Consider the following 23,021-nt stretch of genomic DNA (forward strand, 5'->3'; position numbering starts at 1 on the left):
ATCTTCCAATACGTTAAGACTGTGTACAAAAAGAGGTGTAAACATGTTTCATTCTCGCCTGGAAGTCTTGACTCAGGGCAGGAAAACCTCATGTCGCGCTCTGAATTCTGGGTAAGATTAGACATGTCAGCGCCCTGTCCCCATCCGGAGCACAACCTTACCTCAATGAGATAACCGCTGGTTTCGAACCGTAAACCCGGATCTCCTGCTTCTGAACTCTGGACATTCTCATTTTGCGAAGATGTCGGAAAACACGCAGCAAGAGCGCGTGGCGGGAAACACGCGCAGCAGATCAGTGGTCGCGGAGATGCTGGCGAAGAATTTCGAGAGGCTGCCGGACTCCGACAAGAAGCTCTTCCTGTACGGACCCCTGTACCTGGGGGGGAACGGGGCTCTCGCAGGGCTGGTCGCCAACAGCCTTTACCGCAGAGCCCTGCACGTCGCACAGGCGCCGGTCACCTCCGGCCTACCGATGGCGGTGCTGCCCTTCATGACAACGGTGGCCCTGTACAACGCGGCGGTGTCTGGTCCCCTCCTGTCCGGCGACCTCAACTGTCCCAGCTGCGCCCTGATCCGGGGAGCCCTGGTCGGCCTGGTCGGTGCCGGCGTGTACCCCATCCTCCTGGCCGTACCCGTCAACTTCGGCCTCGCCACCAGGTACAACACGGCGCCCATGCCGGAAAAGGGCAATATGCTCCGGTACGTGGTGGACCTGTCCCGGCCGATCCTGAGGAGGATGAGGGCGGTGCTGGTGCTGCAGGTCTTCTTCGGCACGTACCTGAGCTCCAGGCATTTTGACACGTACACCAAACTGGCCCAGATCACATTTGGTTCAGGTGGAGAGGAACTTAAAGACTGAGACTTACTGAGCTCAACCTCCAGAGATACATGAGCCTCTCCATTGATTCACTCACTGACAGTTGTTCTGCCAGGAATCAAATCAAGTGTGGACTTTCTAGTGCTGCTTGTATGTAAAAACAATAAATTAACTGTTCAAACTCACTCCTTCTCCTGCACCTAAAGATTATATGTTTAAAAAAGATCTTAATCAGTATTTGGCTTCATCTTACTGTGTATGCTTTTCAAAGTAAGAGCTGAAACAATACATATATGACCCGTCTATAGAACAAGAATCAACTAGTTATTTAAATAAAGTGTTTAAATCCTTTTTAGGCAACTTATTCCTGACTATGTGAAATTTAATGCAGCTCTAACAAGTGGAGACGGTGGGAACCAGAGGTATGCGATCAACCGAGTGCTGTGCTGACTGCCTGAATTATTTAAACCTTGGTGACTCTGTTTCAAGTTTTGCAGATATCATAATGCACTTATTCATTCAACTGTATGTGCTAACATTTAGGCTTTTTCGAATCCAATCAAGTAGTATGTCCATATCCAAATGAGATAAAATGGTTTTAAATCAATAACCTGTCATTGCTAGTGCATTATTTTGAAAACCCTGAATGTGTGTATTGAGAAACCTTGAATAGGCGTAAGAGTATAAATACAATTAATCAAACCAATGAACAAAAAAAAAAAAACACATGTTCAACTGCAGGCAATGTTTTATTTAAACACGTCATCACCTCGATTTGCAGGTTTAACATCACATCTCTGGCTCTCGTTAGTCTTCACTCGTCCGGGGAACATGTCACAAGAAAAGCCAGTTGGTTGGTCAAACACGAGGAAGGAGAATTACAGTCTGTTATCGAGAGGGAAAGGTGCTTCTTAAGAGAAAACACTGACATCAATCAATTAGAGCAAACTGAATAAGACTTTTTAAAAAGCTTGTATAATAATACAGTTCCCCGCTCCCTTTACCTATGTCCTCCCACCCCACACCCTCGAAAATGTGTATCCCAAATCACAACAGAACCACCAAATAAAAAAAAGCTCAGCGACGATCCCACAAAACAATAAACAAACACATTTCAAGTCAGAGGAATCTGAATTATCAAGACAACCAGGGACTCATATGGCACAAGTTTCCCTCTTTTTACATTTTCACACGGAGAAAAAAAACTCCAGTTCATCATAGACCTTCTACAGAATGCAGCAAGGCATCGTCACTACATGGGTTGTGTTAAACATTACAAGGTGGATACACTCAATGCCCCCTTAAATCGCCTCGTCGTGTAGCATGCCATCGGACTTCATATTCAGTAAAGGAACGACACGATAAAAACTATACATCTGTCAGCACAGAAATCTCCATAAATATATCGGACAACTGAACGTCAGTCAGAGAGAAAACTTCCCGAAGAGCAGAAAGATGATGGGTTCACTTGTCACCTGTACACGATCTTCACCTCCTGCTGTGACCAGCCAGAAGCGATACTGTGGGTTTCTTGCATTAATGGCACAATTCATTTAAAAAGGAGTAAACACTTAACAGTTCATATTCCATTCCCCCCCTTTCCAACACTTTCCCCAAAATAAGACATAATAAATAAAATGACATGAGGAGATGACCAATAAACAGGTTTCTCTCATGCAAACAGTACACGTGAGATGAACTGGTAAAATACTTGTAACGCGTCATCTTCTGTCGTCTCAGATAGACACCACGGTCGTCGTTCCTTCAGTAGACCTATAAAATCTGATACAGGCTAGCCAGCGCCCTTCACATCATGGTAAGTTTGATTACAGTACATTACAAGTTGAGGAAAAAACAAATTTAAATTAAACACCTGGGCATTGGACCAAAGGGGAAGAGAAACAGGGAGAGGAGCAAATACAAAAACAACTAAAGCATCAGTAGGAATTACATTTTATAAAGTGGTTTTCCCTGTAACTGTTCTCTCTATAGTAGTAAACATATCTTCACAGAGTAAACACACATGGAGGGGACGGGGGGGAGGAGAAGCTGTATTCGCTCTCCTACATAACTGTACCTCATCACTGATATGCTCCGAAGGCATTCCAGTTTCTTTAGCTTAACATTTTCAAATCACATATTTTTTTCCTGGCTTGTTTATTATTATTCTTTTATGTTTACAGTCTCCTTGATGAATCCTGTTCATCGGGCTTCTTTTTTTAACTTCTTCATAGAAAATCACCTAAGTACCAGCTTGGTTCCTTCACAGTTCGTTTTAGTGCAGTGAGAACACACGCTCCCTCGCTGGTGGGAGGGGTTTAAGCAGCCGTCAGCGCCTCATGTCTTTCCCAGAACGTTAGACCTGAGGGGAGGAAATAGATGCTGATGAGGGACAGAGCGTCTTTTTTAACATTGTAGAGCATCTTTCATCCTGAGTCTCACCTGAGTGCTTTCCACCTGTCCTTCTCTACCTGGTTCTCTGGACTCTCGCTCTCATAGGACGCAAGGTAGAGACCTGGGGAGTTTTGAGAAGAGACTGATTATGTACTGATTCTTGTCTTCTTTCAGTTAGAGAGCCATGACTTATTGATTTCATGTTCAGAGTTTTTGATGCTTTCCCCCAAAACCTTGCACTTGCACTCAAATAGCCGCTGCCTGTGCTTAGATTTGCTCTGCTTGTGCTCCAGCTGTGTAGTTGCACTCAGATATTACTGCTTGGATGGATCTCCTGGGCTCCAGCTTCAGCGACTCTCCTCGCGCTCACATGAAATGAGTGCTCTCTGATTTATTCTTCTACGCTTGGATTTTTGGGTGTTAAAAATTCCCCAACCAAGCACAGCAGGTCTAAGCAGATGTTTTGAGTCAAAGCATCACAACATCAGAGTATAAAATCTAAAAATCCTGCCCACCACGCTCTTCAACAAAGATAGGGAAAAAACATGTTCGATCCTTCACACTCTGTTACGAAAAACCTGGATAATAAGCTTGTTCCGAAATGTTCTTAAAACAACAAGGCGGGTTCTCACCGTCCTCGCTGAAGATGGGAGCGGTGTGGAGGTAGTGCAGGATGGCCCGGTCCTCCTCAAACGGACACTCCACCTGCTTCCATGTCATAAATTCCCCAACCTGACGTGCCAGCTCCACAAATTTCTAAAACACAAAATTACACTAAGCACAAGTTTGCAGGAAGGTTAAAACGCAACAGGCTTCTGGAGAAAAGCGAATGCCTACCTCAAAGTTGACGTGGCCATTGGGCAGCCGATTGGCACATCCTTCATTCAGGAAGTAAATATCTTTGATCAGCAGACTGAAGAAGGGAATAACAATCTGAGGAGGAAACATGGACAGAAAGATAGAGAGATATTGGCATGAAGGTGGGAAAAAACACAGAAAATCAATGCCATCATGCTCTCCGAGTGACATGTTGTAAAGCCTTTACTCTTTCTCTGTTGCTGTTGGCAGTCCGAGAGCGGTGGGCGGCCCCCCTCAAGGCCGTCCTGTAGTTGTAAAAATTTCCTGTAGGATCCATCTGATGCTGTCAAAGCAAATAGAAACAAGCAAAACAATGTCAGCTACAAGTTCTCACCTGTCATGTGCCTCTCGCCCAGTGATCGGCTGCATTGTGCTTACCTCCAGAATGAAGAACTTGGCGGTTTTGGCTTTGCCCCAAGTCTTCTTCAGCCGCGACACAGGACTCATGTTCATACCGGCTACAGGAGAGAATGAATATCAACTATTAGTCCCAGGGTCAGGCAGAAGAAATCTCAATGAAAATACTCTCAGCTATGGCAAAACTCGACTCACAGATGATGGCCATGAGGGAGTTGAAGTTTCCGATGTTGAAACACTCCCTGGCAACGTCGATGAAGAACTCGATCACCTGGGCTCTTTGCTTTTTCTTCGCCGGCTGCAAAAAGGTGAGGCAGTTTGGTCTTTTACTGATTTTCTCAACAATACAGAGACATATCATTCAAAAAGCCTTCTCAGTGAGAGTGTAGTAACAGAAAGATACCATTAGATGGCAGTAGTGTTCTTATTCAACTAGCTGTTTCTCATTAGTCCAAGGAGTTCACGTTTCCAGTGCTGTTTCTCAGCAGGATTATGCAAAAACTACTCCACTGATTGCTTTGAAATGTTGTGTAAGTGTGGGGAATGGGCTATGGAAGAATCCATTACAGTTAGGGGCAGATCTTGAGAAAAGATCTGCTTTTTCTTAGATTTTCACTTAGTTCCCAGGGAATAATTCCTGGGTCCAAAGAATGAAATTCTACGACTCAATGAAATTATTTCATTCATTTTCATGTTTACTGCATGATTGAGTGTTTCATATTTTGACGAATCCTATTTTGTGATTCATGCCTTTTTACACACCTAACGTTTTGAAAAGAGGAGAATATTTTTATGCCATTTTCCTCTGACATTTAATGTCAGAATGAATAAAGAGTAGCTGGTATATCTGTATGTTTCACTCACCATGCAGATCTCTGTAGCCACCAGGTAACACAGTCTGTTGAACCACCGGACATAAGCCTCCAGGTTGGAGGTTTTCTTCTTCTGGTCACTGAAGCACGGCTGCTGATGATACACACAAACACACGTGCACATACAACCACACACACACACACACATACACAATGAGTAAAGGAGGCTTTGCCACAGGGAGTACCTCTGATACTAATTAGCTTCCCATCGACAAGATGACCTCCCCCCCCCCCCCCCCATGCGAGCGTAAATGACAGAGGCAGCAAACTGGGAGCGGAAATAACACAATCGATGGAGAGCAGGTGAAAAATCCCCACAGGAGAAGAGAAGGATGGAGAGAAGATGAGTGAAAGAGAGCGGAACTGAATATGAAGGGGAAAAAAAGAGTGGACGAGCAACAGTGGAAGAACAGAGACTGAAAGCATTGAACGGTTTTGCTGAGGGCAGATGAAGAACTCGTTCCCGTGCTTGTCACAGCTTGTAACAATGTGCTGTTTGTGACCTTTTGACTATCTGACCTCTGTTTAGCCCCTTGAGAAGCAAAGATAGAAGGATTTTTACACCAGGAACTTTTTTTTTACTGTGACATATTATTCTTCAAAGATTCCCCAACAAAACAAAAGTGAAAATATGAAAAAAAACATGCAGTGTTTAAGCCTGAGGAGGAACTATGGGTTTCTACTAAAATGGCGAAACAATACAGACAATTTTTTGAGAATTTACATATAAGAATTTCTCCTGAAAATAATAATGACAAACAAAATGGTTATTTAAAGAAATGAAAGTTATACCTTTGTTACATCTAGTGGGTCCTTCTGAACAAAGGCTTGGACAAACTCCTCTGGTCCAATATGGCTCAAATGTTCCTGGAAAACATACACATAGACACACATAGACACACAAGCACACAAAGACACCACACACACAGACACACAAGCCAACAAAGACACCACACACACAGACCAGGGTAGCACCATTAATAACTCTTTCATTTCAGTAATGGAAGGCAATCAATAAAGGGAAGTAATGACTCATCGACGTGACTCATTGGAATCATATTTCCTCGAAGTGACACTTGAGACAATATTCACGTCTATCAAAAGAAGACTAAAACTATATAGTAACATACATTTGCAAATCAAAAATCCCCATTACACATTAGACCCTTCTTCTAAACACGTGACACATGTACACACACACACATGCAAGCACACACTCAGCGGTTGTGGTCCTGAGCACAATCTCAATATTCTAATATAATTATCTAATAACAGATTATCAAAATCTTTTTGATCAGAATTAGCATGTTGCTGAAACCTGAAATACATTAATGAAAGTGCAATATACTGTAGGTGCACTGTATGTGTCTGTCTGCCTTTCTCTCTCTTTGTCTCTGTGTGTGTGTGTGTGTGTGTGTGTGTGTGTGTGTGTGTGTGTGTGTGTGTGTGTTTGTGTGTGTGTGTGTGACAGAGTGTGAAGCTGTCAGGTCACATATATCCACACTGGTTTTATCCCCTTTGTTTGACGCCCCAGGCCCATCACTGACTTCTGGGGTGATGTCACCGCTCAGTCAGCGAACAAGCTTAGTCAGGCACACACACACACACACACACACAGAAACACTCCCACCCTCACATACACGTGCTCACATCAAGACACACATGAATAGACTGAAGGCACCATGCATGCAATGTGAGGGACACTGCAGAGATCCCTTTGTTCATGTATGTTTCATTGCATTATTCCCTTTGGTCTTGTCTCGGTTAAATTGGGTGAAGACCAATTATCTGCAGCCATCTTCAAAAATGCAAGTACAGGATCACAGTGTTAAGTGTGTCTGCCAGTTTCACTTCACGACTGTAACCTCCCACCGCCTTCCCTTTGTTCTTTCAGACTCATTCTCCAACACGCTCATATCCGTTTCTATTCCCTCCATCTCCTCCTTTCATTGTCTTTTATCCTGTGTTTATGTCCTTGACACAGACCTAATCTCCACACGTGCTTCACCATTCATAGACCCCTCCCAAATAAACACCCTCTCCACTCCGTGTCATGACCTCTTTCTAACCTCCCCCCTCTCGTCTCCTCACCAGCTCCACGTGGGTGAGCTGCTGGGCCAGCGTGTATGGGTCGTTGCAGATGGAGAGCATGTCCTTCTGGATGGGTGGAGGCTTGGTCTTGAAGGCCACCAGCTTGTCAGAGATGGAGGAGGCGTTGAGGGAGACCTTGACAATGCTCTCCTCCCCCTGGCTCATCCGGGCCAGCTTCTGGCTCAGCTTCTGCAGCACCTGGTTCAGGGTTTTCCAGTACGCCTGCAGAGGAGAGGAGAGGAGAGGAGAGGAGAGGAGAGGAGAGGAGAGGAGAGGAGAGGAGAGGAGAGGAGAGGAGAGGAGAGGGGCTGTCAATAAACAACTTCCTGAATAATTTATTAAAGCCTCATAGATCAATAATAGGAATGAATCAAAATAATCTGTGTTTCCAGGTTGTGACTCATATTTGTGCTCTCCATTCATAGTTCAGAGTTGGTCAATATTAAGTGTTTATTGGTGAAATGATATTCAGCCGTATAAAACAAACTAACATCACCGATGAGTATTTAATATAAAGTATTAAAGTATATTTCCCCACCACTGTTGCTGACCTGTATAATCTGATTTTTTTAAAAAGCAGACAAAACCTTTCTAAAAGGTTTTGAGATTACCAGTAAGGGAGTGTCCAAATCGCTGTTGCATGTTCCCAAGATGTAAACAACAATAAGCTCACAAACATTTACAGTCACACACTGGTCAGAGCTGGAGCCAACGAAAACCTGTATCTGCTGCAGAGTCATGTGACCCGGGAGTGAATGATGATTGTATCTACTCCCACTGACGACGAAAGACATATGTTATTGGGAGTTACTGGATTTCTTGACCAGTGGAAAAGGGACTTTTTGGTTTGGCCTTAACCAGTTTACCTCCATATATATTTGTGTGATTAATGTCCAGATTAATGTATCTGTATCATCCACTCTGTCGGAGTGTGTACATTTGTACCTCATTAACCGTATCGCTGTGTGGCTGGTTGATGAAAACCTTCAACCTCCGGTCCTCCATTACAATTTAGAAATAAACGCTTTACTTTTTAGCACAAAGGCGACGCATTTCTGAGAGGATTGAAGGAGCTCAACAATCCAGAGCACAATGTAATCTTTCAGTTGAATTAAAACACATTTCATCCAGGGTTTCACTAAGCAGCTGCGATGTGCTCTGTGTCCAGGAATGTGTGTTTCCCTGGCCCTCCCTGCAGATGACTGGTCACCGAGGCTGTTACAGGTCAGCCTGTCGCACCAACGAGCCACACGTATGCACACACACCCCCGCACCGTAGACATAGCAGCACATTCATCACCACCTGCCCTTCCCTTCCTTCTGTCCTCTCTTCCCCTCCCTCCTTTTTTTTGTCTTCTCGTCCTCCTCCCTGACTCCATCACCCTCCTCCACCTTCATGTCCCTGTTTCCCTTCCCCCCCATTTTCTCCATCCATCTCCCTCCCTCTATGTTCCCCGCCGAGGCTGCAGATAGATCCACTCCTGTAGCATCCTTCCTTCCTCTCTGTCCTCTCCTGTGTTGTTAGATTGTGTAACGCGGAGCTGCGGCTGCTCACCAGACACTGACACTCTGACTCCTTCCACCACAGCGGCAGTGATGATAATTAAATTTGGTTCCCCATCAGGGCATTTCTCACTGCAGCTCCAGTTTGGAAAAGCTGTTATTGCCACAGCGATAATGTGGCTCAAAATCACAAATTATGATCTTGTTATGAGCAGCAGAGGTGTTCCTTATGAGGTGTACATGAATGGTTCCATGATTGCCAATTTTAGGTTGTATGGATGAGGATTATTACTGATGTGGAGTTAAAATGCTTGTGTGGACAGAGATGAATTTTATTTTTAAAAGGAAAAAACATTCTATTAGTAATCAGAGTTCCATGTCATCACTGTACCTCATCACATGGAGCTATCCTGTGGACGATGTCTTTGAGGAGTCCCACCATCTTCTCGTCCCTGAAGTCGGTCGGGAACGTCTCTGTCCACTCTGTCAGCAGCTGCAGGATCTTCGGGCCAAACTTCCTCACTTTTGCCTGTTGTTGAAGAAGTGAAAGAGTTTTAACCACAGTCTGGATTTACAACTTTATCAGCAAATCAAAACATTATCCTGAAGTCAGCAATTTGGCCAAAAATAGGTGGTTATGTTTACATGAGGAAGATGAGTATGTCTGCATGCTTCCTCTGCTCCTGCATGTGTTTCCGTTTATCAGCTCATGCATGTGCACACGGGTGTTATGCATTGGTGTGTGGTGCAGTGCTGACCGTATCGAGTGGGCTTTGATCCAGCTGCTGCTGTTTGATGCACAGCTCACACACCCTGGCCAGCAGCTCCGGAGAAGGGATGAATAGACGAGCGCTCAGCAAGAAGGTAAACACATAGGCTTTCTGTCAGAGGACAGAGGGAGACATTCACTCAGACACTGTCGCTACATCAATAACAAACACTGCTGCTTACAGTAATGACAGGGAGCAGCATTGGACTTTGAACAGAGACATGGGGATCATAATGTAATTGGCAACACTGTCATTACCTTTATATAATTAAATGGAATTTGTAATGGACTGTGCTACAGCTCTGTTTACCTCTGGGTAGTAATCGGCAGTGGGCACCAGATTCTGGATCAGGGTGTCCAGAGAGGCAGATGTGATCGGGGGCCCGTCGGCCGGGCAAGCCCCGGGCTCCGGTCCCCCCTGTGGGGCCTCCTCCGCCTCCCCAGGCTCAGCACAGGCCAGATGAGGGCTGAAGCCACTGGGACTGGTGAACATGATGCCTGAGCACACAGTCTGGGGCATTCCTGTCTGAAACACAAATAGACAGAACGAAACATCAGCAGTTTATTGACAGAATGAGGAAGAGGTATGAGAATGAGTTTTAAGAAATAGAAACTCAAGAACATTTTGTGGTGCTAGTTCATCTTACTTGCTGACAGGGAATAAACCAATGCATATTGTGCATATCACACTGTCTCTGGCACAACTAATCCATTTCTTGCGATTGGTGGAAATAATGATATGGTAGTGTTGCAGTAATCAGTCAGATTTGATCTTATATTTTTATTTTGTTAGCCATGAAAAAAGGTAATTTTGTATTTGGATCTGCACCAATCCAAATAGATATCAGTCCTCAAAGAATTCACCTAAACTGGATCCTCAACAAAATTCTGACCCATAAAGCAGTTAACCTTCATGGTGGATGTGATAACTAAATAACTAACTAACACATCCTCCCCTCCCTCCCTGTTTATGCAGGAACTTTTGAAGGTCACACACCTGTGCCTGGTCTTCTCTCTCTCTCTCTCTCTCTCTCTCTCTCTCTCTCGCTCTCTCTCTCTCTCTCTCTCTCTCTTTCCCCCAAATTTCTCCTCTCACCCCATCTCAAGGCCAATGGACGCCCACACTGTCTGGTTCTGTGTAAACTGTCTTGAGATCATTTATGTTGTGATTTGGTCTCTAAATATTCTATTAAATTGGCCCACTCCTCTCCCTCTTTTTTCGAATCTTCTGTTCACCATCCTGGAGTAATATCTCCTCTTTCTTCAGAGCCACACACTCATCCTCTCCAGCAGATGACCCGCTGCCGTCGTCGAGGGACACACAACACCCTAAAACAGCTGCCCCCCCCCCGTCTCCCACATCTCGACAAGACAGAGGAGAGAATGTAAATGTGGGTCACTCAGTCGCCGTGGAGACACTGGTGCAGCCCGTGGCCTCTCTCTTTGCCGGGTGCCGTTTGTCTTTCCCTTTAAGAATGCTTCGGGTTGCACATTTTAAAAATTCAACATGTTCCTTCCCTCGATGGACTGACACTGCAGCTGTAGTGGAGAGGAGCACTTACTGCGCACGCTAGAGTGGGCATACTACGCGAACGAGTACCGTGATCCTCAGGGAACGACTATCCCCATCACTCATCATCTCCTTGATGCCAGCCGATAAAAATACAGCCCCCTCCTTCATGTACTAGTTTTACATGGGAATGTAGAGATATATTGGTCGAGCAGAATGAAATTGTGTATATTTGGTCTCTTATATCTGAATTTGAAGTTAAGTATGCTGTGCTCCTGCGCTCGCTGACTAAACCTGGTGACTACCTAAATCAGTCATCCTCATCTCCGAGGCCGGTTGCAGTCTCTGGCTGCCCCTCGGGCGAGATCAGCGGTGCAAAGCCTCTCTGCCTGCAGGGGTCACGAGAAGGACAGCAAACCCCACATGCTGACAACGAGACCCTCAGCCACACCCAGGAAGCTTTATATGATGTAAACACACGAGTATTCTTCCTTTCTTTTTTAGCTCAGATGACAGGCAGGGCTCGGCCACAATGTGCACTCACGCAAATATACACACTGATGATGATAATGAACAGAAAGATAGCAGAAACTGAGAGGAGAGGTGAAAGAGAAGCCTTTCCTTTGCTTTGGGTTTTACTAGAATTACCTCAACAGACTGTAACACCGCAAAAAATTAGAATACCCCTCAGTGAAGAGCGACGCCACGGCCCAAGGCTCCTCTTAAGATCACTCAAGCTGCACAACACTCATAGGTAGCAGTCCCATAAATATGTCTGATATATTCATCAAGATCCATGAACTATTCCCTGGCGAATCAGTGAAGATAAAAACTAGATAAAGGCCTATCTGAATAAACTCTTAATTCTGCATTCTTCCACTAAGTTTGTTAGTAATCTTTCTGGTAGTTTTTACATAATCTTTCTGAATGACAACAAACACACGCAGATGAGAAACACAACCTCCCTGGTGCAGATAATGACACCACTTCAGAGCGGTGACACTTAAAACGGAATTTACAAACCGCAGTGCTGATATGACCACATTAGCTCTCATCAAGGAGGAAACAGGGTTTGCTGCATCATTTCATCGTCTGCTGATCCCCCACACACACACACACGCACAACCACCTGCCTATGAGCCACCTCAATGGAACAGTGTCCCTGGGGTGAAAGGTCAAGCACACACTGGCATGCAGAGGAGCAGCTCATGTCTCAAGTTTCCTGTGTGAGAGGTTCAGTTTCCCTTTGTTCCCCCACACATGAGCTCTTGTTCGTGCACTTGTACACACCTAGAAACGGACGCATGCAGACAGCCACACAAAAGGCTGAGGGGGGGGGGGTGGGCATTCTGTCTTACTGTGAGGCATTTTACTGCCTTCCTTCCGACTTACACTACACCGCCCCCCCCCCGGCCAGGTCTCTCACAGTGTACGTTGTGCTGAACAGGGGCCGACATCTTCTTGTCTGTTCCTCAAAGCTATAACCATGGAGAGGTGGGCGAAGTGTCTCAGTCCACAAAACACTTTCGGAGTAAACAGCATTGCAACCAAATCAAATACAATTGAATCGCTATATACCACTGTACATGGTCTATTTTGCAGTGTATGACAAAACCAAAGAACCTTAGATGGAAGATTATTTCCACCACAGTTCAACGTGCAGCTGTAAAATGTCCTTAACGTTTTGTGTCAGCTGTTTTCCTCCCATTGTCTCAGTCTAGATTAAATTCCATGAGGGGGGAGGCCCGAGGTGTCCTTGCCACAGAGAGAACTGATAAAGACCGAAATGGAAAAACCTTCACAAGCTTTGTGGTAACTGGAAGGAATTTCATTTTATGTTCAGACCATCAGGACGACAAAGTCTGCTCAGCTCTGCAAGTCATCTCCTGCATACACACACACACACACACTCCTTCATCTCTGTGCTGATATTCATATATGTGCGGGAGTGACTGAGATGGTTTCCTGTATCGCTTGTGATAATCTGCACTCTCCTTATTGCTCTGTTGCTTCCCCTGCAGCTCTCCTCTCCTCCCATCAGCGTTTCTCAGCCTCTGATAAATCATTTCACTATGGATTTGAGTCTTTGCCAGTCAATGTCGCACAGTCTGCAAACAAGGGGTCACTCAGGTAACGCCTCCACAAATGTGTACCTTGAATTATGGACCAGGACGCTGTGTACGTATGTATCACATCAGTCAAAGTGGACAAGTCTTTGGCCTGTGTCCGCTAGAGTACGCAGGGACCCCAATGCAAACGTCCACATGCAGCCAATCCTTTGTTACCATGCTGACTGTATTACACAAATCTCAGCGTCTCAGAACAAAGACAGTGTGGTCAACATCTAGGTATTGATCACACCACACCAACTAATGTTTGCATGAGCAAAACCACTGAGTGAGGTGAACAGATAATAGCTGTTAGTGTTATTGCTTATGATTACAAGTTTCCTTTGGGTAGAAGATTTGATCATTTCCCTCTTAAGTGGAAATTGTGATGTCAGAAGGTTGTGAATGTTTATTATTTTGTATTTTTTTACAACTGTCCACAGCTCTACTCTGTGTATATCTTGTTTCCACACCTCACGGTACAGACAGCTCCCTACGTGCCTGGCAAGTTGCATCAACGCTGCGTGAAAACACACAGTGCGAATCCAGCAGCTGAGAACAGGTGAGTGTAGTGTTGTGAGCTCTAATCCCCTCTGAGATCCCCAGCAGTCAGCCAACGGCAGCCCTGCACTCCGTCTAGACAACTGGGGGAGTGTCATTGTTCATGGACCTTGCAGCATGAGTACTTGTGTGTGTGTGTGTGTGTGTGTGTGTTGTCTTGTAATTCTGTCAGGCTGTTATCGTTGCCATCAGGGATCCGCCTGCTTTGTTCTACGATGATTAACAGAATGGCACTGTTGAGAGATACACAATCTTTATCAACACCCTTGACTGCTCAGCTTACGGCCTGTGTGCTTGCATGTGTGTGTGTGGAGTGTGTGTGTGTTGAAGCAACAATGGAATTTCCGACACAGCTGAGCAGCTTGAAGCTGTCAAGAAGCTTCCCGCTCGGTTTTCTATAGCCATTCCAGTGTAACCTGTTTCACCACAACATTTTTATAAAAATCTACCTGTGTGTGTGTGTGTGAGTGTGTGTGTGTGTGTGTGTGTGTGTGTGTGTGTGTGTGTGTGTATGTGTGTGTGTGTTTGTGTTTTGAGGAGAGTGGTGACCCAGCTGCAGTCAAAGCAGTTCTGCCACTTAGTTGACGGATGAGGACAATCAGCATTAGAGACAGCTATCCTTTAAGACTGAAGAGGCTTTCTCACAACAAATCAAAGCACTGTCTGACCTGAGTCAAGGGTCAAAGGTGTCACTGGTCCTGGCTGGATAGGGGCAGATGCACAGTAACAGCTTTGTTGGCCTCCAAAGTCACTAGGGTCGCGGTTGTTTCAAGACTACAGTCGTATTCTGACATGAACACCAGAAAATACCAAGAGAATCAGTTGCGTACTTTTTCAGGACTTTCACCTCTGAAGAATGCAACAGATGGTCCAGGTCAGATGCTTTCCTAGCGGAGAGAGCTGGGGTCTATAGAGCATTCAGGAGGCAAGACACAACTTGTAAATTCTGCTGCATCGGCCATTATCACTCTCCAGACATCTTCAAAGAAGGTCCTCAAGAAAAAGACTTTAACAAACCATTAAAACCGTATCAGTTAGATTCACGTACACCGCTGGCCAAGTCTATTCAGCATTTCCACAAATAAACGTTGAGGACAACATAGCTGCCTCCCTCTTTATATCGCAGGTCTACACACACTTCATGGCACTAATAGCCTGGATCCTTTCAAGGGGACAATATAGGATATGGTTTCTCAGTTTGAAATACTGATGCTAAGTTTGAAATACTGATGGTATATAATCAGTATTTTTTTGCATCTTTGCACAGCAGTATTCTCCCTCCAGCTTGAAAGAAAGTCCCACACAGTCGTTTTCAAAGTTGTTTTCGTGTCCTTCAGCACAGAGCTGACACACAAAGGCCAATTCAATCCATTCCTGCACCGGCAAACCTTATCCAGCGGAGAAGGGGATTGTTATTCTTATATCAAGCTTAATCAGGTGTGCTGTTGGGTGATCAAATAAATAGAGTGGAGGCTTGTAACCTGCTGCCCTATTGCTCCCCAGGAAATGTCACAATATAAAACAATTTGATTTATTGTGATCTATTTGTTCTAATCTTTCATTGTCCTCAGGGCTTTTTTCAACATTTTCATTGATTTCTCTAAGAATAATTCGTGGCTCTTGACTTTAAGGGACTGTTATTTATGCATGCGTGCAATATGGAGCAGTTCCAAGCAAAAATCTGGATCTAGGGAATTTAAATCTGTATATTTTTTTTTATTGGTTTAATACACTTGTTTTTACAGAAATGATATATATCGGTGCAGAACAACTTCAAGATGTGGTGCGAAGCTGTTCTTCGAGGAGACGCACATCATTGCAAGTGACCACAACAAATATCTGGCGTGGGTATTGCGGCAACATTTTGATTTGTTGTTTTAGTTGCTTCCTGCTTTAAAAGATCAGTTAAAAGGAGATACAAAGACAAAGAGGTAAAGAGCTACATCCCTTGACTTCTTTGGGGGTGTGATGAATATAAGAATAAGATGGCAAAGATATAAAGAAGGAAAGGTGGAGCTGTGGAGGAGGAGGAGCAGGTGATACTCACCCCCCGGCAGCGTGAAGGCAGTTGAAGCTCTCTGAACGCCACACTCACTAAACTCCTCTTTTCCTGTGCACACTCACAAGCTCCCAACCTTGCTTACTAATTTACATACTCTAACACTTCCTGTCTAATTTAGGACCCACATGTTCGCTCCTTCAACGCCTCACAATTCCAGCTCTTCATCTATTTTGGGGCTGTGCTCTAAAAAAGCGGATCCTTGTGTATTTTTGGTCCTGACACTGTTTTGCGCGCCTCAGAGTATTGCAGCTATGGCCTGAATTTTTCCACAGCATTCTTTGAAAGCTGAAATGATGCAACCACAGAAACAATGAAGTATTCTCAGGATGCCATGGGCTTAAGAGAAAGTAAACGCCTCTTTGTCATCCAGCCTCACACTGCCCTTCCCCTTCCACATGTCCCCTCAATTCCTCCCTCCTCCTTTATGTGCCATCGACGCCCTACTTTCCCAATGAGCCCAGTCAGGACGCCGGCACAGATGGCCCTGCAGCAGGCTGCTGTCCCAACGGGAGCTGCTGGCATGGGAGCAATTTGGCCCTCTGCCCCTACCATCATCCCCAGTCTCTACAGGAGCCCAAAAGTGTACTGGCGCCCAGACTGAATGCCGAGATACAGGGGGGGCCAAGCCGAACTGCCTGCTTAGCTGCACGGTGACTGCTTGGCACCGCTGACAACAGAGAGAGCGCAAAATACCACACATATGTCACCACACACAGACGTCGCGACAAATTCAAACCGGCGTACTATTGTTGGTTAATGGTGTGTGTGTTTTTGGAGAGCAGTGGGGATGAAGACAAATGGGTTCATTGTGTCCTGAAAAAAACACATGCACACACACTTGCACCCACACAACAGCCAAACACAGGATTGAGTTACAGTCGAGGCATTCCGGCCCCCCCCCACCCATTCCCCAGCCTCGCTCTGTGGGACGAGCCCGCCGGAGGCTGGGAGTCACACGCTGGCCTCAACAGGGACACACTCCGTTAATCCCTTTTATACTGTCTGAGCAGGGTCACGCCAACATCCTGGCACCTGTTCGGCACGCACCAGCTCCATCAGTCCCAACGTAACGCTCATAGGGAGTCCTCCTCCATGAACACACCCCTGTGCATGTGTGTAGATGGACCCATTCCTGAGCAAGTTTGGAAACAGCTGTGCGCAAGCATGGGTTTGTGAACGTGCTTGAAAAAATAAAGGGGGCTGAGGAAGTCAGGTTGTAAGTGAGTCCAAATGAAGTCATTCCTTCACAATGAAAACAACCATCTGTCCTACTGTTCTTCAAGAGGTGCGGCTGGTCTTTAGCCTCTCAGCCAGTTCCATGCATCTCAACGAAATGTTGTAATGTTACAGGAGAGAGTGTGCACGCATTTAATCCCTCACATAACAGTATTACCTTGCAGAAAATTTACATTTAGATGGAAGAAAGATCAGTGTTACACAAAACCGTCAGCCTGAGTGAACGTCTCTGCTGTAGAGGCCAACTCTGAAGGTTGACTGGCCTAACCCACCGAGTCCACTTTCAAAACTCTCCACGTGTGTGTGAAGAATACACTACTGAATCTACCCCCCCCCCCCCCCCCCCGGGAGGAAGATGTTGCACTAAAATGATCTGAGGGTCTCCGACATGCGATGGGTCTGGGCAATCTAACATGTTGCTTGGAGATGATTGAAGCTGAGCAGGGATTGGCTCTGAGTGAGCATGTAGCGCGTCTGAGCCTTGAGCGCCCTAAATCTGTCATTCACAATGGTTATAATGCTTTAAAAACAAGTCACGTTTTATTTATCAGCTTCCAGTTTATAACCGAATCTTGATGCAACACTCGGTGGAAGAGAATCGGACTCGAGAGGTTTCTGTCTCGTCCTAAGCACGCATCATTTTATCTCAAGTGTCACTTATGAGGAATTACCATGCTCAAGCAAGGGAATGGACGAATATGGAAAAGAACGACAGAGCGGAGTGATTGATACGAGAGGGCTGAATGAAAAAAGAATGCATTGTCTTCCTCTCAGTTAAACCTGCACAATACCCAACACTAACTAATGAGCAAGACGGTTAAAGATGCAAATCTAATAACCAGATGTTGCTAATTTCATCAGGGCTGTCTCCTTTACTGCTGAAGTACATCTATCTGCTCATTACAACCAGCGCGGTCAAAGGCCACACACCGTGTCCCTGCTGATGTATGATGTCAAAGTACTAATGAGTCGAGGGGGATTGCATGATCTGCTCCGCTCACCACTAATGTCTTATGTAGTTTGATATGATCAGAGACAGACACGGGTCAGAAAACCTTTGTGTTAAGGGTTGCAGCTAGTGGTCCCCAAGTATTTTCAAATCTATAAATCATTTTTTTCAGGATTAACATTTCATAACACGATGTTACATGGTAATTTCAGATACTATGAAACAGACTGAGGGCGTGTACTCACTTTCATTAAAACTACCGTTAATGACGGGAACCCTCTACGTGTATTTTCTACGCTTGGTCCATGTCCAAGCGACTAACATGGAGGAGGCGGGATTCATGACCTATAAAAACAGTGTTTTTGACAAACTTCTGAAATGCCAAATCTTGTCTGAACTCGCGCAGCTAATTTGAATTCAGATTTAAATCAGAAACTATCAATGACGGACGATTGTGATCGGAGCAGGAACTCAATCCTTTCCCCTGTTCAGACGCAGGTAGTTCAATACCAAACAACAGCTTGAGGTTTAATATCAGGACCAAATACCACAAGGCTGTTCCTAATGAAATTCCTTCAATAACTCAGCTCTATATGGATTGTTTGGAGCTGGAGACACATCTGTCACATCATTACTCAGGTCTGCTGAAGCTCTGCATCCTGAAAAACAAATATGTTTCTCATTCAACATGCTGTTCACCTCATAAGGTTAATTTAATTACATGGAGCCTGAGGATATATATAATCTATATGTTTACTCCAGTGGTTTATTGAACACACCAGGGATCTAATCATATTCCATAATTTTTTGCAGGTAGCCAATCCATACTCACAGGCTGTCAATAGCTGCCCGTGTGACAGCATGCAGGCCATGTGGAGGCAGCTCAGTCCGACTGGAGAGCGCACAAGGTTTCCATGGAGTCAAAGCTCCTGTTGGGAGGTAATTAGATGCCTGTTGATTCCCCACTGTGACTCCCCCTTTTCGCTCCTGTCTCTCATCTCATTTTCATCCGCTTATCCGGGGTCGGGTCGCGGGGGGAGCAGCTCAAGCAGCTCCTGTCTTCCATCAGAATTCCTTGTCACACCCCCCCCCCCCCCCCCCCCCTCACTCTCTCTTTCTTTCTCTGACTTGTGCTCCATAGACAGAGCAGCCGGCTGTGACCGAGCACTTCCACTCGTGAACCACGTCCGCCCCTGCCCGGCAGAGAGATCACTCTCATCATCACTTCAGCTAAAAGACAAGTCATGCCATCACAATGTTCTGTCCTTTTCAAAATCAAAGCCCTACTGAGCTGAGGAGCCATGATAGGATCAAAAATCAAATTCACTATCTAGTGATATAGGTGGAGATTTTTTTGTGGCAATGGTAATGGGGAAATTCCACACAAATAAAAGTCTGGCTAAAAAAGAAAATTTGAAAAAAGACTAATTTTATTGCTATGTAATTTCCTTAAGAGGCTTTCTCTGAATTGACAAATGTAACAGCTTCTGCAAAAAAGAGGAAACAAAACAATTTCATTCTCCGCCAACTGATCGTTCATTCATCAAACCAACAAAGGAAGCCGGGGGATGAGTCTCAAGTCTATTCCAGTACGGACAGGAATGGATCATTCAATAAAAGCTAATCTGTTTAAACTGGAATTCATTGTGCTCGTTGTGTTTACCAGTGGGATGTTGTGGATTGCAGTCGTGACTGCTGCGCCACAAGGCAATAGTGGATTTGTATCTGTAGAGTAGAGTAGCATGTGATCTATGATTCCTGCGAACGCACATGCACACACAAACACTTAAGAACACACACACAATCAGACACACACCCCTTTGCGAATGCACACAGCCATAAAGTTAGTGTTTACCTCAGTGTTGACCTGCACCATACCGACCCTGCCCTCTCTCTCACTGTCTATCTCTCCACAAACACATACACACATACACACACTGCACACACACACACATGCCTCTCAGCCTCACATCAAGCCGAACGATGCCCTCATTAACAGCACACCTGTTATTCTCTGCAGACTCGGCCTGAATTGGAGGGAACGTGTGCCGCGGCCTCAGTCTGTACCTGCAGACTTGTTACCAGACACTTCTGACAGGTCCCTGTGACTCATGTCAGTTCAACCTGTACCGACTGCGCTGCTCCACCAAGCTGTCATTTCAATTCAAAACCATTATACCACCAACGGACAGCCGGGTTTCCAGGGCTCTGCACCGACAAGCTCCACTTCAGAGGGGAACCCGGAGGATGCACAGGGTCTCGACCACTGGAGGCCGAGGTCAAAAGGTGCTAATGATGACACAGGTTCACAACAAGTCAGATTGAGCGATTGGCAAGACTCAACTGAATCAAAGAATTGATTTACAGCAGTTTTTGTCCCTTTACAGGGGAACCTCAAACACAGCAGGCATGACACAGAACAAATGATGTTTGTGTTTCACCCCTCTGGGCACACAGCAGCACACACTGCCAGTGAAGGTGAGAGTGAGCAAACACACATTTCCCAGGGCTGCCTCCCAAACAGGGGGAGGGAGGGGGGGAGTAAAGGAAAATCGAATCTGGGCTCCACGCTGAGGGAGCACAGTCATGAAACGTGATGCCCCCCCTCCCACTGTGGTGCTTCACCACTGGAGGGGGAGGCTGGTTGATGGGCAGTGAGGGCTGGAGATAAGATGCCTTTAACTGGTCATTACAACAACCTGCAGCAAGAATATTCCCCCCCCCCCCACACACACACACAACTGGTTCCTGATACTTCTGTGCACCTGCTGCAAGAGACAGATAACAAACCCTTTCTGGTTTGTATTGCTACAGCGCCCTTGGAGGGGGGGGGGGGGGGGCTGCACTCACCGCCTCTTGGCTGCTTGCAGTGGATGATGCAGATTTTTCTCATTCCAAGCTCAAACGAGGAGCACATTGTCAACAGTGCCACACCTGTTCGTTCCGCCCGGCGTGTGAGGCAACATGCTGCAGAGAGATGGGAGCGTGATAAAGAGCCAGGCGGCGTCTGAGGCTCTGCTCCCCGCGTCAGTGATCACACAGACCGGGACGAAGCTCCGAGCCAGAACCGGGTCAGCGACAGCAGAACGTGAGACGCGCTGCTTGTCTTCGTGCGGGTCCCCCTGGGCTCTGAACGTGTCGGGGGCAGAAGACGCAGTGAGTCCAGGCTCCTCTCACGCGCCCTTTAAAGCGACCTGCACGCCGCTGACTCACGGACACACACTGGGATGCTCTCTCTCTCCCCCTCTCTCTCTCTCTCTCTCTCTCTCTCTCTCTCTCTCTCTCTCTGTGGAGCTGCACCATATGTTACACCTAAAGCCTGAAACATGCTTCTGCGTTTTCACGGGCCCGTAAGCGCAAGAGCCCTTCCGGGTCCCTTACGTGCTTATGTATCCCTCCTTACGTGCTGACGGGTGTCGACCCCCTTTTCTAAAATTTACGGCAAAGCTCCGCAAGCTCACTCAGCCCGCAAGGCTGTGATTGGTCTGCTCTACATCCCTTCTGGAGCTGAATTTCCGGTTTCATGCCCCATAATACCGGCAGAAATCACGGAAGATTTAGAAGAACGAATATGGACCAAATAGAAGAGCACTTGGCAGAAGATATCCGATAGTATGATCACTTGTATAACCTGTCACTGACTGGCGGATTTGTCCGCCAGAAAAAGGCTACGAGGAGCCGCAGTGGCTATGTAAATAAACAATCGACGAAGAAGAAAGAAGGCGTCTCTAAGGTCGTCTCGACAAAAAGCATTACACCGCCTAGTGTTCTGGCGCGGAATTGCTTTGTAAGACGCGCAACGGTTGGGGAAGCATGAATGAAAACGAGTCTTGCGCCACAGCGGCGTGAAAAGACGCAGACGCAGTCGCAGAAGCATGTTTCAGGCTTAACACACACATTATCATGTCGTCACTGGTGCTGGTAAAAGTTACTACTATGACGACTCGGGGTTCTAGGCATAGTATGTATAACGTGTGAGGGGTAACCCACACACACGCACACACACGCACACGCACGCAAGCAATCACACAGACACGGGCACGCAGCTAGTGACTGTGGGCGTGAGCGCAATCTCAATATTCTAATATAGTACAGATGCTTTTCACGCGCTACTTACCAGACACTACACTTTAATCCCCATCTCCGATCCTCCGACCTGTATCCGGTGACGAATCAATAAAAAGCCGCTCCTGATATTTCCCCCCCAAAAAAAGAATTCAAATGACCGTTCACGCACGAGCCCGTTCAGCTGGAACCAGCCGGGCTCCACAGGCGCAGTGTCCCGGTTGTTGAGTGGTCCTCGCTCCGGACAGGTTCCCCCGGTTCTTCCAGCGGTGAGCAGCGGACACACGCACGGAGCTGACGCCGATACAGAGTGCGTCCCTGAAGGCGTGGCGAGCGTCCTGTCCTGCGCCACGGAGACACGGCGGAGCGCGCAGCACATCCACACAGCGCCACGGACCGAGTGAGCCGGAGGAGGAGGAGAGGAGACAGGGAGCTACTCACACTCCTGTCGCGCGAGCGCACACGACCAGGCTTCTGTTCGCGCTTTTCAAAATAAAACACCCCCAGAATAAACGCGATACTGTGCCATGGGTTGTGTTCTAACTTTTGCGTTATTTTGAAGGGGAAATTGATTGATTTCCGGTAGTAAATTTTACGCTTAAGTAGGCAGAGTAACTAACACACTCACAAACACACACTCAAAACACGAACCAACACACACATACACGTAAACACACAATAGAGGAAAAGCTTGAATACCAATACATCCCATCCAGTTTACTGATCCTGTGCCAAATGTCTAATACTTATTCAACAGGGGCAGAGAATCCATTTAATTTATTGTTTTTGTTGTAAGTGGTTTATTAACATACATACACAACACGTTTTATTCATGTTTAACATGACAGAACTACAGTAAAGTGGTGTGG

The 23,021-nt window shown here is 46.0% G+C and overlaps 2 protein-coding genes across 3 annotated transcripts; one reads left to right on the plus strand and one right to left on the minus strand.

Moving 5' to 3' along the window:
* The first annotated feature begins 93 nt into the window (after positions 1 to 93).
* On the plus strand, positions 94 to 1,002 carry tmem126a (transmembrane protein 126A). The gene has a single exon (XM_062393240.1). The coding sequence runs from the start codon at positions 242 to 244 to the stop codon at positions 857 to 859; it is 618 nt and encodes a 205-aa protein (XP_062249224.1). The 5' UTR covers positions 94 to 241; the 3' UTR covers positions 860 to 1,002.
* Positions 1,003 to 1,547: 545 nt separating this feature from the next.
* LOC133958448 (ras-GEF domain-containing family member 1C-like) lies at positions 1,548 to 22,540 on the minus strand. Of its 2 annotated transcripts, none has more exons than XM_062393239.1 (14): positions 22,205 to 22,540; positions 9,972 to 10,187; positions 9,651 to 9,773; positions 9,284 to 9,421; positions 7,390 to 7,611; positions 6,091 to 6,165; positions 5,291 to 5,389; positions 4,622 to 4,724; positions 4,448 to 4,527; positions 4,257 to 4,352; positions 4,049 to 4,144; positions 3,844 to 3,967; positions 3,260 to 3,332; positions 1,548 to 3,179 (listed from the first exon to the last, which is right to left on the minus strand). In XM_062393239.1, the coding sequence occupies exons 2-14, from the start codon at positions 10,179 to 10,181 to the stop codon at positions 3,155 to 3,157; spliced, it is 1,464 nt and encodes a 487-aa protein (XP_062249223.1). In that variant the 5' UTR covers positions 10,182 to 10,187; positions 22,205 to 22,540; the 3' UTR covers positions 1,548 to 3,154. The 2 variants fall into 2 exon arrangements, with proteins under 2 accessions (XP_062249223.1, XP_062249221.1); XM_062393237.1 differs by having other exon boundaries at positions 5,291 to 5,392.
* Between the last annotated feature and the right edge of the window lie 481 nt (positions 22,541 to 23,021).

This window comes from Platichthys flesus, chromosome 8 (assembly GCF_949316205.1).
Source record: "Platichthys flesus chromosome 8, fPlaFle2.1, whole genome shotgun sequence".
In the NCBI taxonomy this organism is placed as follows: Eukaryota; Metazoa; Chordata; class Actinopteri; order Pleuronectiformes; family Pleuronectidae; genus Platichthys; species Platichthys flesus.